This window comes from Chlorocebus sabaeus, chromosome 20 (assembly GCF_047675955.1).
Source record: "Chlorocebus sabaeus isolate Y175 chromosome 20, mChlSab1.0.hap1, whole genome shotgun sequence".
In the NCBI taxonomy this organism is placed as follows: Eukaryota; Metazoa; Chordata; class Mammalia; order Primates; family Cercopithecidae; genus Chlorocebus; species Chlorocebus sabaeus.
In genome coordinates this window covers 74202446-74225098 of record NC_132923.1, presented here as the reverse complement: position 1 = coordinate 74225098, position 22653 = coordinate 74202446, and the positions used below count along the sequence as shown (strand labels likewise).

General features: G+C 34.8%; 1 protein-coding gene across 9 annotated transcripts in view; it reads right to left on the bottom strand.

Annotated features, from left to right (window-relative positions):
• The window catches only part of DOCK7 (dedicator of cytokinesis 7), a 228799-nt gene that overhangs the window by 149252 nt on the left and 56894 nt on the right, over positions 1-22653 (bottom strand). For all 9 annotated transcript variants that reach the window (XM_007978501.3, XM_038000744.2, XM_007978502.3 and 6 more), the window contains exons 12-14: positions 18380-18522; positions 13642-13735; positions 12442-12604 (exon numbers count right to left, since the gene is read on the bottom strand). In XM_007978501.3, the coding sequence (XP_007976692.1) occupies positions 12442-12604; positions 13642-13735; positions 18380-18522 (400 nt within the window). The remainder of the gene's footprint in view (positions 1-12441; positions 12605-13641; positions 13736-18379; positions 18523-22653) is intronic.

Genomic DNA, 22653 nt, shown 5'->3' with positions numbered 1-22653 from the left:
CCTATCTGCCATTTCTCCCTTTAATAACCTATACTTCACTCAAATTCAACATATCAAAAATAACAGGCCGGGCACGGTGGCTCATGACTGTAATCCCAGCACTTTGGGAGGCTGAGGCGGGTGGATCACCTGAGGTCAGGAGTTTCAGACCAGCCTGACCAACAGGGTGAAACCCCGTCTCTACTTAAAATACAAAAATTAGCCAGGTGTGGTGGCATGTGCCTATAGTCCCAGTTACTCAAGAGGCTGAGACAGGAGAATTGCTTGAACCCAGGAGGCGGAGGTTGCAGTGAGCTGAGATCACACCACTGCACTCCATCCTGGGTGACAGAACAAGACTGACTCAAAAAAATAAATAATTCACCAGCCCCTGACTGCTACTGCTATCTCTTTCTACCCACCTTTCCCTCCTTTCGACTCTGTCACACCGTCTTCCTCACTTCTTTATATCCATTAATATGACCAGCATGTTCCCAGTCACAGAAGCCTGAAACCTGGAAGACATCTCTAGCTTTTCACTCAACTTCGTAAACTACTTCTTTTGTATAAGCCACCAAGTTCAATATAATCTTCTCTTGAAACATCTCTTAATCTTACAAGCTTTCTTCCCCAAAGTCTGTCTTTAACTTGAGTGCTAGATTATATTTGTCTCCTCTTTCCTCCTAATTTTATGTCCCTCTCCCTGTCAATCTTCTGAAAAGAAATTTGTAATGGCTGCATACTGCTTGGACCTGTGTCTTTCAAGCTCATCTACTGAAGAAGTATAAGAGCAGAGGATAATGAAAACAAATCCTTGTAGGTTCTAGAGTTACAGGATAAAATAACTTACTATATGCACAAATTTCTTTCAGAATCTTATTGGATCTTAGCTTAAATCTTAGAATTTTACTTTAAAATTCCATGTGAATTGTGTTTTATACTTTATAAATCTATCTTCATGTCTGCAGTGGCTCACCTGTAATCCTAGTACTTTGGGAGGCTGGGGCGGGAATACTGCTTGAACCCAGGAGTCCCAAGATCAGCCTGTGCAACATGGAAAAACTCCACCTCTACAAAAAATACAAAAATGAGCTGGGTGCGGTGGCAGGTGCCTGTAATCCCAACTACTTGGGAGGCTGAGGCAGGAGAATCGCTGGAGCCCGGGAAGTCGAGCCTGTAGTGAACCACGATCATAACACTGCATTCCAGCCTTGGTAACACAGTGAGACTCTGTCTCAAAAAAAATCTTCATATAAAAATATTTATTTTCCCCCAAGTATTCTAAAAAGTGATGCTCCTAGAAGATGTGTCATGTTTATCCTGAGGACTTGCACGTCCCATATAGTTCTGCCCTCACAAGAATGCATATGCCAATTAGAAAAGTATAGGCCTTCGGAACAAAATCCAAAATCCTTCCAGGTATTCAAGAGTCTCTATCACCTGGCCCCAAATTGCCTCTTTAGCCATTTTTTTCCACAACACAAACCTTCTGTTCTAATCAAAATTACTTTTAAACATTTCCTCCACACCTTCTTAATATATTCCGTTTGTCTAGAATGTCTCCCCACACGTTTCTGATTGGCTAGATTGTGCCGCATTTTAAGGTGCAGATATCTCAATTCTTCCACAAATATTCTAGTAAATGGCAGCTCATTCTTCTGAAACCATACAGAATTACCATCCATACCGCTCAAATGGCACTTACTGAGAAAATACAGAGAAGTAAATATGGCAAATCATCATAATAAAAATTCTGAAAAATAGTACTAAAAGCTCCAAAAGCATCAAAGATAGTCGTTTCACTTGATTTTAGTGAATTACTGAAAAACTCCTATATTAAGAGTTTATTTTGAACCAGTATGAATTTTACTGAAACCAATTACACATATGTCTCATTATTGGGTAACCTAGTGTAATCTATTTACATACACTGTGTCATCCTGGAATCACCATATTTTCATGCTTGTATCTTTTCTTCCTAATAGCATAACTCATAAACATCAATTAACTCATTCATTAATTTTAGAAATGGTATTCATTAATCAATATTTATTGAGCATCTATTTGCCTCCTTTAAAAAATGTATTCCAAATTTGTACTCATATATACTCTACCTTCTGTTGTAAGATAATCAAATTTCCTCGTGATTTTTTCCCCATCACTAATAGCCATAAACACTGCATTTATGTATGTACTACTGAGTGACTATCCAACACAGCCGTTTTAAAAATGAAAAGAAAGTGACCAAACAATTGGCCCTTTTATCAAAGTCCAAAGTATCCTCATGGCAAATCAACTAGGGTAAAATTACTTAACTGGTGCACAGTTCAAGGTCATGAAAGTAGCACTAACAATCCCCTACTACAACCCTTAATAAAATGAGGTTTTAATAACATTTTAGGAAATACAAAATAAACTTAAGGATTCTATCTAAAACATAAAAGCTGTTTTTTCTAAATTCATGTTTAGTCCTAAGAAAAGTCATACATCTAATAAAATGATAGGGTATGTAATTTGAAAGAGCAATAAATTACAACCTTGAAGATGTAAGGTTGTAGCTATTTATCTTCAAATACGTAGCCAAACCTCAGTTTCCTCACCCAATAGATGGGAATAATAATCCTGTCACATCTATTAATACTTCGTGGGGTTGTAATCATCAAGTCAGATACTGTATTTGAATAGCTTCATGAACTATAAAGTTCTAAACAAATGTATACACTTTTTAAAAACAGGATCTTCCATATCATTGTTCACATTCCTTTAGTAAATAATCCCTACAAATGCTTCCTAACTGAACATACTATAATCCTCAGGACAGAAGAACAAAACTGCACTTCTCACAGTTTGCATCTGTTTCTGGAACTTTACTCCTTCCCTTCGCAATCTAAGGTAACACTCCATCACCTTCAGATGCAAGCCCCTAACTAAATTTCTGGGTGACTATGTTAAAATGTTAAGAAATAGAGCTCTTGACTCAAGAATTTTTTTTTTTCCCGAGATGGAGTCTCGCTCTGTCACCCACGCTGGAGTGCAGTGGCACTGCACAGTGAGCAGAGTGATCTCAGCTCACCGCAGCCTCCATCTCCTGCGTTCAAGTGATTCTCCTGCCTCAGCCTCCTGAGTAGCTGGGATTACAGGTGTGCACCACCATGCCCAGCTAATTTTTGTATTTTTAGTAGCGATGGGGTTTCACCATGTTGATCAGGCTGGTCTCGAACTCCTGACCTTGTGATCCGCCTTCCTCGGTCTCCCAAAGTGCTGGGATTACAGGCGTGAGCCCCTACACCTGGCCGACTCAATTTTTATAGTTAAAATAAACTAGGACCAATTAGATAGAATAAAACTCAGAGTGGTATAACAAGGACAAAACCAAAATAGCAGAGTATGTGGCAGTAGCTTGAGCCATCTACAAACTCTAAAAAAAAAAACCAAAAACCAATACTTTCTAAAGCAGATGACCATACACTTGAATAGAAAAGTTCCTGAATTTTAAGTAACGTTCAGCTGAAATTTATACTTCCTTAAATTATGAATGTAGTAAACCAACCACAGCAGTATTAGCAGTATATAAGATTCTGTCATTAATAGAAACATATATTTATTATTATTATACTTTAAGTTCTGGGATACATGTGCAGAACATGCAGTTTTATTACATAGGTATACACGTGCTATGGTGGTTTGCTGCACCCATCAACCTATCATCTACATTAAGTATTTCTCCTAATGCTATCCCTCCCCTAACCCCACCCCGACAGGTCCCAGTGTGTGACGTTCCCCTCCCTATGTACATGTGTTCTCATTGTTCAGCTCCCACTTATGCGAAAAGGTCGTGTTTGGTTTTCTGTTCCTGTGTTAATTTGCTGAGAATGATGGTTTCCAGCTTCATCCATGTCCCTGCAAAGGACATGAACTCATCCTTTTTTATGGTTGCATAGTATTCCATAGTGTATATGTGCCATATTTTCTTTATCCAGTCTATCATTGATGGGCATTTGGGTTGGTTCTAAGTCTTTGCTATTGTGAATAGTGCTGCAATAAACATATGTGTGCATGTGTCTTCATAGTAGAATGATTTACAATCCTTTGAGTATATACCCAGTAATGGGATGACTGGGTCAAATGGTACTAGTTCTAGTTCCTTGAGGAATCGCCACACTGTCTTCCACAATGGTTGAACTAATATGAAACATACATATTTTTATATCACTATTACAGACATCTCAAAATATTGCTGATGCTTATTACTATTTAGAAAATACAAGTTTTTGAACCTGAAGCCCGATCATGTTATTTAATTAATAAACACATATATCACAACTTTAATATTTTGATAATTTTAATTCAATGTAACTGATTTCCTTTGTTATTCTATGTATTTTATGCATTTTAAAAACATTTAAACATTACAGATTGAGTATCCCTTATTCGAAATCCTTAAGACCAGAAGTCTTTCAAATTTCATATATGTTTTGGATTTTGGAATATTTGCATTATACTCACGGTTGAGCCACCCCAAATCTGAAAATCCAAAATGCTTCAATGAGATCTTCTTTGAGTATGATATGGGTACTTGAAATGTTTTAGATTTTGGAGCATTTAAGATTTTGGATTTTCAGATTTGGGATGTTCAATCTATATTCCAAAAAAGGGTATCACAGGATTTACAAGACAACCACGAGGTACTGTGGTACACACAAAAAAATTAGCAGCCCATGTTCAAAGGACCTACTATCATGTAATAACCTAGTTTAAGAAACATGAATTACATTGCTCTCATGTCATACCATCAATAATACACATATTCTGACTGGCCAAGCTCTTCCTTGAAACAATATTTTAGGAAAAAAAAATTTAATCAGTATTTAATAAGCTTATTCAACTATTCAAGATAAACTAATGATAGTGAAATTCTAAAGAGATCATAAAACATTTCATTTGTTATTGAGGTTAACTTTTAAAAGTCCTTATCTGGAAGGGCATGGTGATTCACACCTGTAATCCTAGCACTTTGGGAGGCCAAGGCGGGCAGATCACCTGAGGTCAGGAGCTCGAGACCAGCCTGGCCAACATAGTGAAATCCTGTCTCTACTAAAAATACAGAAAAAAAAAAAAAAATTAGCTGGGTGTGGTGGCTTGTACCTGCAGTCCCAGCTACTTGGGAGGCTGAGGCAGGAAAATCGCTTGAACCTGGGAGGCAGATGTTGCAGTGAGTCAAGATCACGCCACTGTATTCCAGCCAGTGCAACAGAGCAAGACTCTGTCACACACAAACACAAAAAAAGTCCTTATCTGTTAGAGATACATACTGAAGGATTTTCAAGTGAAATGATATGATGTCTAGGCTTTGCTTCAAAAATATTACCAACAAAACAAAAGACAGGACAAGCAACAGATAAAACAAAAATGACAATGCAAGTTAATTAACCCGTTCTGTAACGAGAATACATGGACAAAGCAAAGGAACAACACAGACTGGGGCCAGTCAGGGGGTTGGGGGCGAGGGGAGGGGAGGGGAGGGAGAACATCAGGACAAATAGCTAATACATGTGGGGCTTAAAACCTAGATGATGGATTGATAGGTACAGGTACAGCAAACCACCATGGCACACGTATACCCATGTAACAAACCTGCACATTCTGCACTTGTATCCCTGAACTTAAAGAAAATTTTAAAAAATTTAATCTGTTCTCTTTACTTTTAGGTGTAGGTGTACTAATTTGCTCTCTTTACTTTTGTAATTTTCCATAATAGAAGTTTAAAACTATATTCAGATTAGATCACAGAAAATAGAATTACTAAAATTTATTAAGAGATATATGGGCATATTCCTAACAGACCAAAATCCTTTTGTTTCTCACCCTGATAGTTACCAGGTCTGAACCACTGTATTTATTCTTACATTCTTAGTAACACCATGTTTGCTAGATACAGTCTTTCAAAAATACTAAGTAGAAAAACATACATTCAACAGGTGATTACAACTAAGGCCATTATTGGAAAAGCCGCTAACTCTAACAATCCTGCCAAGAATACCATGTGTTCTGTGGATGTATCTCTTAAAAACTGAATGTCAGTAAAACACATAAGCATTTGCTCAATTAATGTACCTTGATCTATTACAACTCAAATACAACAGTGGTGATCAAGTAACAATTTGGAACACAAGTAACGTTGCATACAATCTATTACCTAACTTTCAGATGATTTCAAATATCCAATAAAAGATTTTTTTCACCATTGAGAAAGATCTTTATTTGGTTTACTTAATGTTAACAATTACACTAGTACTTTTTCTAAAATACTGTGACAGGGTAAGTACTTCCTTGATAAAGCAAGATTTGATGTAAACCCCACTTGTATGGTGCAGTAAGAAACACGTCATTCATTTTCTGATTGTTAGAAACTACCATATATTTGTGTATCTTCATTTACCCCTATAGAGAATTTGAAAAGATCAGGTCCCTCTTCGGTTAACCCTATGCAAATAAATTTGACCAGCTGTGTGTGGGGGTAGGGAGGAGCGGGGAAAGACAGAGTTTGTTATTTAAAGGTGAAAATCTCTAACTTCAGGTATAACTTAAATAACAGATTTAAGTCTTTAAGAAGACTCAATGTCTTCAAAAGAACATTTTTAAAAGTATACATAATAAAAGTAAATTAAACTAATATATACTTTAGACAGCTTTCTCTGAATTGTCTGATAATGAACATAAAAATGAGAAGTGAAAGGTTTATAGGAAATGTGTCACTTTCAGAATACAGCTGTCTTTCCTATGATTTCTCAACTCAGTCAAATGCTTCAATGATGTCCATTCATTCCCCCTGTATTCAGACAGTTTTTTATTTTTTCCCTATGAGACCCTTTACAATCCTCTCGTTTCTTACTAAAACTAAATACAATATGCAAATATTTTCTTAAAACACACATGAACAATGCTTAAATTCCTAGTTTTTTCAGATATAAATTTGAACCCTCTGGAACTTCAGCTTTGTCATCTATAAAATAGGGATAACCATATTGGTTCTGTGCAGGCTGCTATCAGAGTTAATAAGATAATGGCCATATATAAACTAAAAGGATCCCTAGTGTCAACTTTATCTTCCTTTTTTAAACATTATTCACTGGGAAAATGTGTACACAAATATTTGTATAGTGACCACTGGTATGTATTATCAGAAATTATGGCTTATCCTAAAACATTCCTGAGAAGGCAAAAAGAATCCAAATGAACTAAAAGATTATCATTACCATGATCCAGCACAACCATTCAGTTAGCAAATATTTATGGAAATGTCTGTAAATTATTGATGATATTTGTATATTAGCTGTTAGCTGCTGAGGTTGTCATACATCCCTTTTTGTCAATCCAAAACTATTTCTATCTATGCTACGTTTTCTAGATACGCTAAAGGTTTTTTAAAAAAATAAACTATCAGTTCCTAAACATATAAGCTGTCCGTGAGACCAAGTTTTTCTAACAACATCAAATAGAGTAAACAACCTTTAATGATTTGGTTTTAAGGTCCCATGGACATTGATGGTTTACATAATAATATAAAGCAGGGCAATATTGACTCCGATAACTTCCCTTTTAAAATAATTCTCTTATCCAATTATACCCCAAATGCCTAATACCCTCATGCTTTTCAAACCAATCTCTCTCAAGTTGTATAGTGCATGAATAAATGTAATCTAATCAAGCCAAAAACAATAACAACTTCCATTGAGCATTTAATATGTACTGCATTACTTTGTGCCATGTACTTTACATGTATTTAATCCTCATAGATTTCTAAGATATAGGTACCTTTATTATACCCAAGTTAAAGGAAGGAAAAATCATTCCTCAGTTTTAAATACAGTATGTCCTCAATATCACACATACTGTGACACTGGATAATGTTCTTGGAAACTGTGACTTTAAGAGAAGGACTTTAAGGACCATGTGCAGCAGGTTTTTGCATATCATTTTGTTCAGCATTGTTTTGTTGTAACATTGATGAGAAAAAAAATGGTTTTGTCACATATCATTTAGCTTAATATCTTAGTTTCCAAGAACCTATTAACAATTTTAAGTGAGAACTTATCGTAATTCTTAAAAATGAAACATGGTTAGAAAATATTGGTTACAAGAGCCCATCTCTCAATTTTTCATAAGCTACACATATAGTCATACCATTTCAAGTAACACAAAAATTGTTTCTTTATGTAATTTGGAGATCGATTATTTTTAAAAGGGAATAGTCAACTTTATAATCATATTTTTTTAAAGAAACTATTTGGCAAAAAAAGTAACAACAGGAAAAAAGTCAACAAAGTATAGTAATCACAATTCTACTTCTGAATTTTCATGTTGTATCTAATTTTCTCTACTTCGCTGAGGACACTCTAATAGTAGAAAATTATTAATCTCTTTCTTAAACAAAATAATGCATCCTTTTTGCTCCAACAGCTCTCACTGGTACATGCCACTAACAGAGCACTAGGATCATTTCCATAAACTAAGAAACTTAGTACCCTTGACATTCTATATCACATTTCATCAATGTCTGTTAACAGATTAAAGCATTTTATATAAGTTCCTTATAAACTGTACATAAGGAGGAATAAGGTTATGTAAGACCCTAATTTGAAATCAATTCATTTTGATGAAAAACATTAAAGCCTAAATCAGTATTCATGTTCAATAAGTGTTAAATAGGCGTAACTCTAATGTTTATGATGAGCTTAGCAAGTTCTATTATTCTCTGGAAATAAACTGCTCACTCATGAGAGAAAAATGGCTATTCTATAAACATTTAATGAATCCTTTTTTAAAAGCTTCTTGCCTACAATATTATTTTTACTAATAATGTCTAGAATGAGTACTAACTCTGTAATTAATAGAATGTTTATACACAGTCCAAACTAAAGGCACTGAGATACATTAAATGATCTCTCAACATCATTCTCAAATTAATATGCTATAATTCATTTTTATACTTGAAAAATTTAACTCCCAGAATAGAAACTAATTATAGTTTTTGGACTATCAGTTAGCCTTACTAATACTAACCACTTCAAGTGATAAAGCATTCCACCCTAAAAACCAAAAGCAAACCCAAATAAACAAATGATCTTAAACAAGCATTAATACATGTTTACATAATTTCCATTAAACTCAAAAAGCAAAACCATACTAACTTATAATTTATAAAATCCCCTTAAATCATTCAATGTATGAACTTTTTATCTCCTCCAGAAGAGGATGTTACATTAAAACTGGATACATCCTTAAGAGAAAACAAGGTGCTACCTTATTTGGCAACGTATCTTCTCACTTGGTATGAGCGCGCTACTCGATTCCCATTCAAGTTCTGTAACATGTCTAAATTATCTATATTGGCCCTATTTTCCATTAATTCACAGACAAGATACCCTAGAATCCATATCAAGTGTTTCACTTATATCAGTTGTAAGACACTAAAAAATATTAAGCAAATATAAATAATGGTGTAGATTTTGAGGCTAATGTAAGATAAAGGTGTTCTGGTTAGTTTTAATAAAAAAATAGCAAACAATTCTTTACCAGTAAGAAATTTTATTTTTATTCAAATTACATATAATTATGAATGCTGGATGTCCTACCATACCAAAGGATGAAGAACACAGAAAATGAAATAAGAAGGTTTGGGTTCAAGTCCAAATAAGTCTCTTAATTCAGCTTTCTGTCAGTGTAGAAGTGGAGATAATAATACTGCCAGAATTACATAATGTATAAGATTTCTATGAGACTGAATAAACTAATTTAAATGAAATTGTATTCTATAAAGCACTAAATAAATGTCATTATATCAATATGCCAATATGAAATCGCAGAACACCAATGATAAAGAAAGTAATTCAAAAAGTCTTAGGGAAAAATAAGACACAAAACATTAGCAATCAGTATAATATTGGACTACTCAAGGGCACTACTTAAAGCCAGAAGACAGTAGTTATATTTTCAAAATTATGATAGAAAATGACATAGAATTTATAATTTTATACCCGGCAAAACTAGTAATTTGAGAGTAAAGGTAAAATAAAGATAACGTCAGACATAAAAGAAAATTTACCTCCCATACATCCTACTTAAGAAAGATACAAATCGGCCGGGCGCGGTGGCTCAAGCCTGTAATCCCAGCACTTTGGGAGGCTGAGACGGGCGGATCACGAGGTCAGGAGATCGAGACCATCCTGGCTAACACGGCACGGTGAAACCCCGTCTCTGCCAAAAAATACAAAAAAAAAAAAAAAAAACCTAGCCGGGCGAGGTGGCAGGTGCCTGTAGTCCCAGCTACTCGGGAGGCTGAGGCAGGAGAATGGCGTGAACCCGAGAGGCGAAGCTTGCAGTGAGCTGAGATCCGGCCACTGCACTCCAGCCTGGGCGACAGAGCGAGACTCCGTCTCAAAAAAAAAAAAAAAAAAAAGATACAAAAGATACAAAAGCCTTTCAGTGAAATGAGTAAACTAAGGAAAATATATGAAAAATAAGGACTCCATTGCAAAAAAAAAAAAAAAAAAATGCAAAGAAAATTTCCAGGATAATAGTAAATAGGCTCTAAGATGACAATTGTACAGTAAGCCTAAAAAGCCTACAAAACTTCCTCTGCAAGGGAGGAAATAGTTGATTATTGATGTATTTCACTGTACTATAAGAAGTTTTACAGAGAATTTTAGCGCTAACACATAGAAAAGGAGCCAAATCATGCAGTGTCTTATAGACTATTAGAAAAAATTCATTCTTTTTCTGCTTGTAATAGAAACACTGGAAGATTTCAGACACAGGAATGAATGATTTGATTTACAATTTTCAAAGAATTATCTGGCTGGCTGTAATGTTGAGAAGTGACTGAGACAGAAGTAGAAATAAGATAGCCAAATTAGAAAGGATAGCAAAATTCGAGATCAGAGGCTGTCCAATGTTGTAGCCTTTAGCTTCAGGTTATTAAGCACTTGAAATGTGGTTCATCTGAATTGAAATGTGTTTTAAGTATAAAATACACACCAGATTTTGAAGTTAGCAGAAGAGAAAAGAAGTAAAATATCCCAATAATTCTTAACATTTATTACATGTTGAAATGATACTACTTTAGATACACTGGTTTAGATGACATATAGGATTAAAATTAACTTTACCTGTTTCTTTTTTTTAAAGTAGCAATTACAAAATTTTAAATTGCAAATGTGGTTCCCATTATATTTCTGTTTGGCAGTGCTGATCTAGATGGTGACAGACTAGAAGTTTTAAAAGGTGGAAGCAGTAAGCAGTACAGACCAGGATATATTTTGAAAGTAGAGCCTATGTAACTTGTTGGCTAAATAAACGTGAGGGGTAAGGAAAGGAAAGAAATCATAATAATTCCAAAAATTTTGTCCTCAGGAACTCAGTAAATGGTGGTAAAAATATACCAGGATGGCGAAGTCTAGGATGAAATCTAAAATTCTGTTTTAGAATCTTATACCTGAGCTGCCCTGTTGAATATCCCAACAGACATGTCAAGTTCTGGTCTCAGCACTCAAAAGCAAAGGGTATATCATTCATAAGGAGTACATGCAAATGGTACCCCCAGAGTTATGTAATGTTCAGCCTGAAAAGTTATATCTGACAACTTCATGTCAAGTATTCTCTAGATAGTATATACTCAACAAATATTGTTGATTGATTAGAACATAATGCAGGCCGGGCACGGTGGCTCACGCCTGTAATCCCAGCACTTTGGGAGGCCGAGACGGGCAGATCACGAGGTCAGGAGATCGAGACCATCCTGGCTAACACGGTGAAACCCCGTCTCTACTAAAAATACAAAAAATTAGCCGGGCGTGGTTGCGGGCGCCTGTAGTCCCAGGTACTTAGGAGGCTGAGGCAGGAGAATGGTGCGAACCCGGGAGGCGGAGCTTGCAGTGAGCTGAGATCGCGCTACTGCACTCCAGCCTGGGCGACAGAGCGAGACTCTGTCTCAAAAAAAAAAAAAAAAAAAAATAATGCAGGCACATAAATTTGATTCTTGTGTAATGCTAGATTCTGCTACTAAAAACATTTGAGAAAACATAGTAATTAGGAGTTCAAATGTTTTAACCTAAGAGCCCAGGAATCAAATCCCATCATCACCACACTAAGGCGTGATGCTCAGCAAAATGTTTAACCTCTCTAACCCTCGGTTTACTCGCCTCTAAAATAAAGCTAAAATTCACCTCAAATAATGAGGATTAAATAAGACTAAAAAAGATAAAGCATGTAAGGTAATTAACATTATACCTGACAGACAGAAAGCCTTAATACGTGAAAACTACTAATAAAATTGTGCAGTAAGAGATAGAGTTAAGTAACAAAACTACTTAAGATTTTTGGAGAGTTTTATTTTTGTTATACTTTAATATTTTAGAATATACAGTATATTCTATCAGAATTCTCCAAATTAAAATCTCTTACCTGTAAGTAGTGTTTGGAACATAAACATCCCTTGCAGGAAACTCTAAGATTTCTCTGGTAGGTCTAACTCTACTGTCAGGGTAAAGTTTCACTTGAAGCAGCTCCGGAGTTAGGCAATAATGGGGATTTTCAGGCGCGGGAGAAATGTCTATCTTGAGCTGAGCTGCAAATTATATATTAAAAAACAATGTAAACAAAATTTAAAAACTCCATGTTAAACATGTTTTTGAAAGGACTTAGATCCTATTTTTGCAAGAAGTCTGGGAAGAAAATTATAGAAACCAAATTTCTATTATTATCATCTCACACCTCTAAATCATTTCATTTTCCAAAGTCTCAAACTTAAAAATTACTGAATCAGACATAAATGCATGTAAAATAATAAACGCTTATTAAATAAATGAATGGGATGAAGGAAGGAAGAAGCAAAAATAGAAAAAAAAAAAACCAGGGATCTGGCATACAAACAAGCTAAGTCATTTCAAAGGTTAAATGACTTAGTTTTGAGTTAGCAAACTTCAAGACATTTTTACTCTGGAATGGTTTGCTCCAACCATAATATAAATCTATTTTTAAAATATTTACCATTCTATTACCATTCTAGAAAATAATTTTAAGCTATGATATTATTAATCACACTCACTTTAGTACAGTAATTCCCCCCCACTACCTGCTGGGGATATATTTTAAGATCCAACCCCCAGTGGATGCCTGAAACTGCAGATAGTACTCAACCTTATAGATACTGTTTTTCCCTATACATACATGCCTACAATAAAGTTAAATTTATAAATTAGGCAAAGTAAGAGATTAATAACCCTAACTCATAATAAAACACAGCAATTATAATAACATACTATAATAAATGTTATATGAATATGGTCTCTTTCTCTCTCTCCCTCTCTCCAAATACCTTAATATTTTCACACTGTAGTTGACTACAGGTAACTGAAACTAAAGAAAGTGAAACAACAGGTAAGTGGGGACTACTGTACTCAAAGTACCAAAGATGTTGAATCCTGCATCCAAACTGTCAGATCACACGATAGTTAATAAAGTGAAGAAGACAGGCATTGAGCATAGAAAAATGTCTGAGCCAGATAAATTAAAAAAAAAAAAAAAGAATACATAATTATAAGCAATACAACATACTAGCGATAAAAATAGCTGGAATCATTTCTACTCAACATTTTAAAATACCTGTAATAGGTCTTAGTCGCCGTAAGACAGAAGATGGCCTTCTCATATCAGCAAGGAATTTGTAGAGATCTTCATCACTTAAGCGGTCTCCTTCCTGATGTCAATGATAGAGGACAAAGTATTTGATAAAACAAATATAACTGGGCACAGTGGCTCACATCTGTAATCCTAGCACTTTGGGAGGCCGAGGCAGGCAGATCATCTGAGGTCAGGAGTTCGAAACCAGCCTGGTCAACATGGCAAAACTCCATCTCTACTAAAAATACAAAAACAATTAGCCAGGCATGGTGGCACGTGTCTGTAGTTCCAGCTACATGGGAGGCTGAGGCAGGACAATCACCTGAACCCAGGAGACGGAGACTGCAGTAAGCTAAGATCGCGTCACTGCACTCTAGCTGGGGTGATGGAGCAAGACTCCATCTCAAAAAAAAAAAAAAAAATATATATATATATATATATATATATAGAGTAGATGAAAAATAAATTTATAGTTTGTTAGTAAGCATACCCTTATGCCTACAATGTAGTCAGAATTAAAAATAAAATTTAAATAATTATGATTATAAATATATCAGTTTATTTCCTTTTTTATGCTTTCAAATTTTACTAAGATTTAATAATACCATTATCTTTTTTCTTATCTATATTCCATTATCCATGCTTATAAAGTATTACAAAATACTCTCAAATATAGAAAACAAATACAAGTTAGAGATAGATGAAAAGGAGAAGAGCAAAATAAGAATACAGACATAAAACAGAATCAAAAAGCAAACTAATATAAAAATACTTGAGTCTCATAAATATATTACTCTTGAGTTCATATTTGTGTTTTCAACTTTATATCACAAACTTCTCCAATGCAAAATCTGCAGCACTGGCTAAGGTGAAGAAGAAGGAGGAAGAAAGGAGGAAGAGAGAGGAAGAAGAGGGAGAGAGGAATTAGATAAGGCAGGGAGGGGGAGAAGGAGGAGAAAAAAACTACTGTTAAGGAAAATCACAACTATTTTGATACTAAGGACAGAAAGAAAACTCCAAAAGGACTTCAACCAGTATGAAAAGAGACCTCAAAAAAAAAAAAAAAAAAAAAAAAAAAAAACCAATTTGCCCATAGCTGATTAACACAAATGCTCAGTTTAGTGTTAATTTTTTTCCTTCTTACAATTAAAATAGCTAGGGTTTTTATTCTTTTATTGAAGAGTCAGTCTTTAGATTTTATTAATCCAAGCTTCCTGCTTTGACATTTTATTGTTTTATGCATATATCATGCATTGTTCTTTTATCTTATTTGGTAATGAATATATTTAAGGCTACTTTATTACTGTTAACTCACCTTGAGCCACAACCCATTCGTTTTTCATCATTATATTCTAAACAAGGATATAGACTTGATCTTCTTTTATCCCATTATTTAGAAAAAATAATTTTTAATTTCTAAGTGGTTATAGTTTTTTATTAATAACTTTAAAAGTTTTTAGTTTTACTGAGTTATGGTTAGAAAATCTGACTTTACCAGGTTTCTTCAGTGGCCCAATATAACTAATTATTGTAAATGTTCCATCAGTTGTTGAAAAAGTATATTCTTTCCTTGTGCATACAGAAATAATACAAATTTTTTTTTAGACCAAGGTGCCAACACATGAAATTAATATAGATCTTTAAATGGTCCTTATTCATAATATATTCAGATTATCTCTAGTCTTCATTATTCTATTTCGCCCATTAAATTATATTTTCTCTTTTGGTACTTAAATTATATTACTAGTCTCCATTCTTTACTCCCTGTTTCCATGCCTTTTTGGTGAGTGAAGCACAATTCCCTCCCTAGGCTTGGCCAAATGCCTTGCTTTGCCAATAAGCAAACATGATGCAAACAGAGGCTTGAAAAACATTTGCACAATTTAGTTTGCTCTCTCTCTTGAACTTTTGTCACAGCTATGAGAACATGACCAAGCTAGCCTGCTAGAAGATGAGGGTAGAATTTGAGAGACATGTCACAGAGTCGAGTCATTTCTATCTTCCCAGTAGAAGTCAGCCTATATTAGCTGATCTCAGCCAACCTCCAAACTTGTGATTGAGCCTAGTTCACTGGAGCAGTCTAGCTGATACCCTTTCCTCTACATTAGTTGTTTATTGTCCTGTTCCACTGAAAAAAATAGATAACTTACATATCTGTCAACAAATAGAACCAATGTCTTCAAAACTATTGTGTGGGTTTTTGCTTTTAAATATCTATGTATTTCTAATAATTTTGACTTCACACATTTTATTTATTTATTTATTTTGAGACAAGACCTCACTTTGTCACCCAGACTGTAATGCAGTGGTATTGTAATTGCTCACTGCAGCCTCAACCTCCTGGGCTCAAGCAAGTCTTCCCTCTCAGCCTCCCAAGTAGCTAGAACTACAGGTATGCGCCAATACGCCCAGCTAATATTTTTCATTTTTATAGAAACAAGGTCTCACCGTGTTGCCCAGGCTGGTCTCAAACTCCTGGGCTCAAGCGACCCTCCAGCCTTGGCCTCCTAAAGGGCTGGAATTACAGGCATGAGCCAGCATGCCTGGCCAACACATTTTAAATCTGTACGTAAACACTAATGATTACTATATCCCTACTGTAGACAGTAATCTCTCATAAATAAAAAAGGAAAAATTGCCCTCTGTGTCTCCTTTAGGGAAAAATCTATGCCTTGAATTCTACTTAATTAAAATGGTAATCTCTTTTTTTAACTTAATTTGCATTTGCCTGATGCATAATTTTCTAGCTACTTAAAATACTTACAAAAATAGTATATGCTCATGGTTAAAAATTTTTAATACAGAACTGTATTAAACAGTTTCTGTACTGTAAACATTTTCCACTGCTCCATGTTTCCAGCAATCATTTATTTTTAAGTTTTCACAATCATTTTGTGCTACTTCACAGTTATAGTAACAGTATTCAAAACAGCATCCAGAACATGGTGACGAATGCTCAAAAAATACTTGTCGGATAAATAGACAGGGGGTGGATGGCTTATTGATTTAAGCTTACAATACCAATTTATTGATAAATAACAGGCTAAAGAAATGAAAAGAAAGCTGTGGAAGGAAATACCAGCAGAAGTGGTGTAGTAGCTGAAGAAGTAGAAAGAGGGGGAAGTAACATACCTGCAAGGTTGTGTCACTGTAGCAAATCTACTGCCCTATTTTCATAGCTATATCTGGTCTATCACTTTATGCAAGTGTAGTCTTCTCTAGACTCTCTTTTATTACTGTCCATAATAAAAAGACCAATATCATTTGAGACATTTATCACTGGCTTTTTTTCCTGAGTTTCTCAGAGCAGCTACCTGTGAATACTACTGATATGTAACAGTGAAGGGGACTTCAAGTAGATTGCTACCTGTCTATTTGAGTTCCATTCAATTGAGGTCTACCCTCGATTCTTGCCCTCTCAAGTTATGAGATATCAGTAAGCCAGGATTTCCTCTTCTTACTCAGAATAACATCTCAGAAAAAGGAATTTTGAAGGAATTATTAGCATTTTCCCTTAATCCACTCCAAATCACATACTACTCCAGTTTGTTACATGAATACAAATTTTCTCCCCATTCCTATATGGTTCTAGTCACCTAGTCACTTACAACAAAGACTTTCAAAATTTTCTGATCTTAATTCATGACACAGAATCCATTTTACATCAAAATCTAGGATATACATATACACACGTGTATGCTCATACAAAAGGGGGAGGGGGGAAATGACTCCCTTAAGTAATATTTAACCTTACTACATGCAATGCACTATTTTTTCTATTCTACTCATGTTTTATTTTCTTTTTTAACCTGGGTGTTATGTACTAAGCCGATTTTCATTATCATTAAGAATCATGACTGGCACTGGAAAAACACAGATTTGATTCATGGTTAAAAGTGAAGGGAACAGGTTTGCAAAGAGTAAAAACATCTTTGATAGAGAACATCTTGGATCTATACATTAACCTCTAAAAACAACCCTGACCTCACTTTAGCACAAAATGTACTACCTGGGCCTGAAAGTTTTATTTCATGTATTATGAATACAGTAGTTTAGGCCAGAAATTGTGGGGAAGACATGCAGGTCACAGACTCATTCTCATAAAGAAAATTCATAAACAACCAATGTTTAAGAAAAGTCACACTATTAACAATTTGGAAACAGGATACAGGCTGGATATGGTGGCTCACGCCTGTAATCCTAGCACTTTGGGAGGCCAAGGCAGGCGGATCACCTGAGGTCAGGAGTTCAAGACCAGCCTGGCCAACATGGCATAACCCTGTCTCTAATAAAAAATAAAAAACTAGCTGGGAATGGTGGGCACCTGTAATTCCAGCTACTCAGGAGGCTGAGGCAGGGAGAACTGCTTGAACCCAGGGGGCGGAGGTTGCAGTGAGCTGAGATCGCGCCACTGTAATCCAGTTTGGGCAACACAGCGAGACTCCGTCACAAAAAAAAACAGGATACAAACATGAAAGATGGATTTTGATGCATTATTAGTCATGGCCAACATTTCAACATTTAAATAAATATAATACTAAAATAATAGGAACAATATAAATCATTTCTCATTCTTATAGTTGCTTTTATTATTTTTAAAGTTTTTAAGTTTCCTGGAATCACCCTTGCATACATGTACAGTACAATTACTACCTTTCTGAAACGAAAAGAAAATCATGCACAAACATCTCCCCAAAATTCGTACATGACAGAACAATACCTGCTTAAAAAAGTTTGTCACTGTGAGAGTAGCTGGTCGAAAGCTCGTCAAGTTACAAGCATCATCTCCACTTGTTGTCCTTTCAAGTGATCGTCTGCCAACAATACTAGAATTCCTCCTCTCTGACCAAGACCCTTTTCGTTCTACAAAAGAATTAAAAACAAAAAAAATTCATTTTCATAAAATTTAAATTTTGTTTTAAAGTAGCTTTCCAAACACAAGGAAGAATCTATGAAATTGAAAATTACCCACCCAGCATATCAAGCATAGTAGGAGAATTTGCTTTTGGAGAGATTAGTAACAAAGTACCTAAATCTTCTGGTTGTCTTTTTATAACATCACAAATGTAAAAATAAGCTTCTAACATGCAAAGATCTATGGGCATGACCAATGATGAGCCATGAAGAGCAGCTATAGAGGAAGTATGCATTTACTACCAAATATTTACCACAAGGGAAATTTTAGTCATCATTAATCGTCCCTCAGTCTTAGCTCTTTGGTTTGAAAGAAAATTGTAAGATAACTTGTATTCAAAGTACTTGCAAGATCATCCTATTTCTTAAAACCAATAGAACTAGACTGAAGATTAAAAAGGAAATAGAATACTTGCACAAAACTATAAACAAACTAGACCTAATGGACATTTACTCTACACTACACTAAGCAAGAGCAGAATACACATTCTTCTCAAGCACTTAAAGAATATTCTATAAAACAGTCTATATACTAAGCCATAAAACAAGATACAAAACAAAGAGATTAAAATCATACAAAATACGTTCTCCAACAATAGAAGAATTAAACTATAAATCAATAACAGAAGAAGATTTGGGGGATTCACAAATGCGTGTAAGTATAATAGCATATTTAAAAAATAGCTAATGGAAAAAGGAATAACAGAAATTAGAAAGTATTTAAGATGTATGAAAATGCAAAAACAACATACCAAAGCAGTGCTGGGGGGAGGATTTACAGCTATTAATGTCAATTTTAAAAATAACTATCTCAAATCAGTAATATAACCTCAGACTTAAACAAACCTCAAAAGAAGAGAAACTAAATCCGAAGCCAGCAGAAGGCTACAAAAGAGACAACCACAGAGTGGAAATAAGGAAAATAGAAACTATAAAAACCACACAGAAAAATCAATTAAACCAAAAACTGTTTCTTCAAAAAGATAAAACCTGACAAATCTTTAGCTAAAATGATGAACAGAAAAAAAAAAAAAAAAAGAGGACTCAAATTACTAAAATCAAGAATGAAATAAGAGATATCATTTACTGACTTTACTGAGTAAAAGGAATAAAGGAATATACAGCAATACTATGAACAACTGTAGGCCAACACTTAGATTAGCTACCAACTAGATAACTTTGATGAAAAGGACAAATTTCTAGAAAGATACAAAGTATTTATACTAAAACTGACTCAAGATGAAAGAAAATATGAATAGACCCAAAACAAGTAAAGAGATTGAATTAGTAATGAAAAAACTTACCACAAAGAAAAGACCAGGCCATGACAGGTTCACTGGTGAATTCTTCCAAACTTTCAAAGAATTAATACCAATCCTTCAAAAACTCTTCCAAAAAAACGGAAGGAACACTTCACAACTCATTCTATGAGGCCAGTATTACCCTGATACCAAAACCAGACAGAGGCATCAAAAGAAAGAAAAACTACAGACTAATACACCTTATGAATATAGATGCAAAAATCCTAAACAAAATACTAGCAAACAGACTCCAACAACACATAAAAAAGATTACATGCCATGACCAAGCAAGACTTTTCCCAGGAATTTAAGGTTAATTTAACATCCAAAAACCACATCATTTGATGGAACACCATATTAAAAGGATACAGGACAAATAATTTTAATAGAGGAAGAAAAAATATTTTACAAAATCTAACAGACTTTCATGATAAAAACACTTTTAAAAATTAGGAATAGAAGAGAATCTCCTCAATCTACCAAAATACATCTATGAAAAGCCAACAGCAAATATCATACTTGATGGTGAAAGACTGAATGCATTTTCCCTAAAGTCAAGAATGAGACAAGGATATCCACTCTTGTCATTTCTAAAACATTGCAGAAGAGGTTCTAATAAAGACAGAAAAGAAAAAGAAATAAAAGGCACCCAGACTGAAAAAGAAAAGTGAAACTCTTTTTATTTGCAGATGACATGATTTTGTATACAGAAAATCCTAAAAAATCTGGGGAAAAAAAATGAACAATAACAATTGGAATTTAGTAAATAAATTCAAAAAGGTTTCAGAGTACAAGATCAATATACAAAAGTCAATTTTATTTCTATACACTAGAAATGGACATTCTAAAGACAGAATTAAGAAAACAATTTCATTTAAAATATTATCAAGAAATGATAAAATACTAGGGTATAAATTTAATGAGAAGGACTTGTACACTGAAAATGACACAACACTGAAAAAAATGAAAAAGATTTAAATAAATGAAAAAATTTCATGTTCATAGATTCAAAGATTTAAAATTGTTAAAATGGCAACAATCTATAAATTGACTTAAGAGATTCAAAGTCAACCCTATCAAAATCCCAGATGCCTTTGTGCACAAACTAACAGCTGGTCCTAAATTTATATAAAAATAAAAGAAACCTGGCCGGGCACGGTGGCTCAAATCTGTAATCCCAGCACTTTGGGAGGCCGAGACGGGCGAATCACGAGGTCAGGAGATCGAGACCATCCTGGCTAACATGGTGAAACCCCGTCTCTACTAAAAAATACAAAAAACTAGCCGGGTCAGGTGGCGGGCACCTGTAGTCCCAGCTACATGGGAGGCTGAGGCAGGAGAATGGCGTAAACCCGGGAGGCGGAGCTTGCAGTGAGCTGAGATCTGGCCACTGCACTCCAGCCTGGGCGACAGAGCAAGACTCCGTCTCAAAAACAAAACAAAACAAAATAAAATAAAATAAAATAAAATAAAATAAAATAAAATAAATCCAAAATTTCCAAAACAAATCTTGAAACAGAATAAAAGTTGGAAGACCCACTCTTTCCAATTTCAACACTTACTTCAAAGGTAAAGTAATTCGGTATAGCAGCAGTCCCCAACCTTTCTGGCACCAAAGACTGGTTTCACGGAAGAAAATTTTTCCACACATGGGGGTAGGGGGATCATTTCAGGATGATTCAAGCACATTACATTTATGATTAGAGTCCCATAAGGTGCACGTAACCTAGATCCCTTGCATGTACAGTTCACAATAGGGTTCACATTCCTAACAGAATCTAATGCCACTGCTGATCTGAGAGGAGGCAGAGCTCAGGCGATAATGCTCGCTCAGCCGCTGCTCACCTATTGCTCTACGGCCCAGATCCTAAGAGGCCACACACAGGTACCTGTCCGCCACCTGGGGGTTAAGAACCCCTGTGGTACAGCATTGGCAAATATATCAATGGAATGGAATTGAGAGTCCACAAATAAACCCCACGTGAATGGTCAACTGACTTTCAATAAGGGATCCAAGACAATTCAATGGGGAAAGAATAGCCTTTTTAATAAATGGTGCTGAAACAACTGGATATCCACATAAAAAAATGAAACTGGACACCTACCTCACAATGTACAAATATTAACTCAAAATGGATTATTATAAACCTAAATGTAACAGCTTAAACTATAAAACTCTTACAAGAATACATACAAGTAAATTTTGATTCATATTTCATAATGGTTTCTTAGATAAAACACCAAAAGCACAGTGACAAAAAAAAAAAAATAGAAAAATGTAACTTCATCAAAATTTAAAACTTCTGTGCTACAAACAATACCATCAAGAAAAATGAACTCACAGACTAGGAGAAAATATTTGCTATCATGTATTAGGTAAGGAATTTGCATCCTGAACATATAAAGAACTCCTACAACTCAATGCCAAGAAGGTTAAAACCCCATTTAAAAAATAGGCATTAACTATTCATAAATAATAAAAAGACCAAAAGCCATTAAAAACAGAGGAAAGGTTAAAAATACCTATTTTTCCAAAAAAGATACACAAATAGCCAATACACACAAATGATGCTTAATATAGCTAGTGATTAAGAAAAGGTAAATCCAAACCACAATGAGTACCACTTCACTTGCACTAGAATGACGATAATCAAAGAGCAGATAATATGTTATATTGGTAAAGATATGGCAAAACTGGAACCTTCATACATTAGTGGAATGCTAGTGGAATTTTTGAAGGTGCAGCCAAATTGGAAAACAGTGTGGCAGTCCTTCAAAA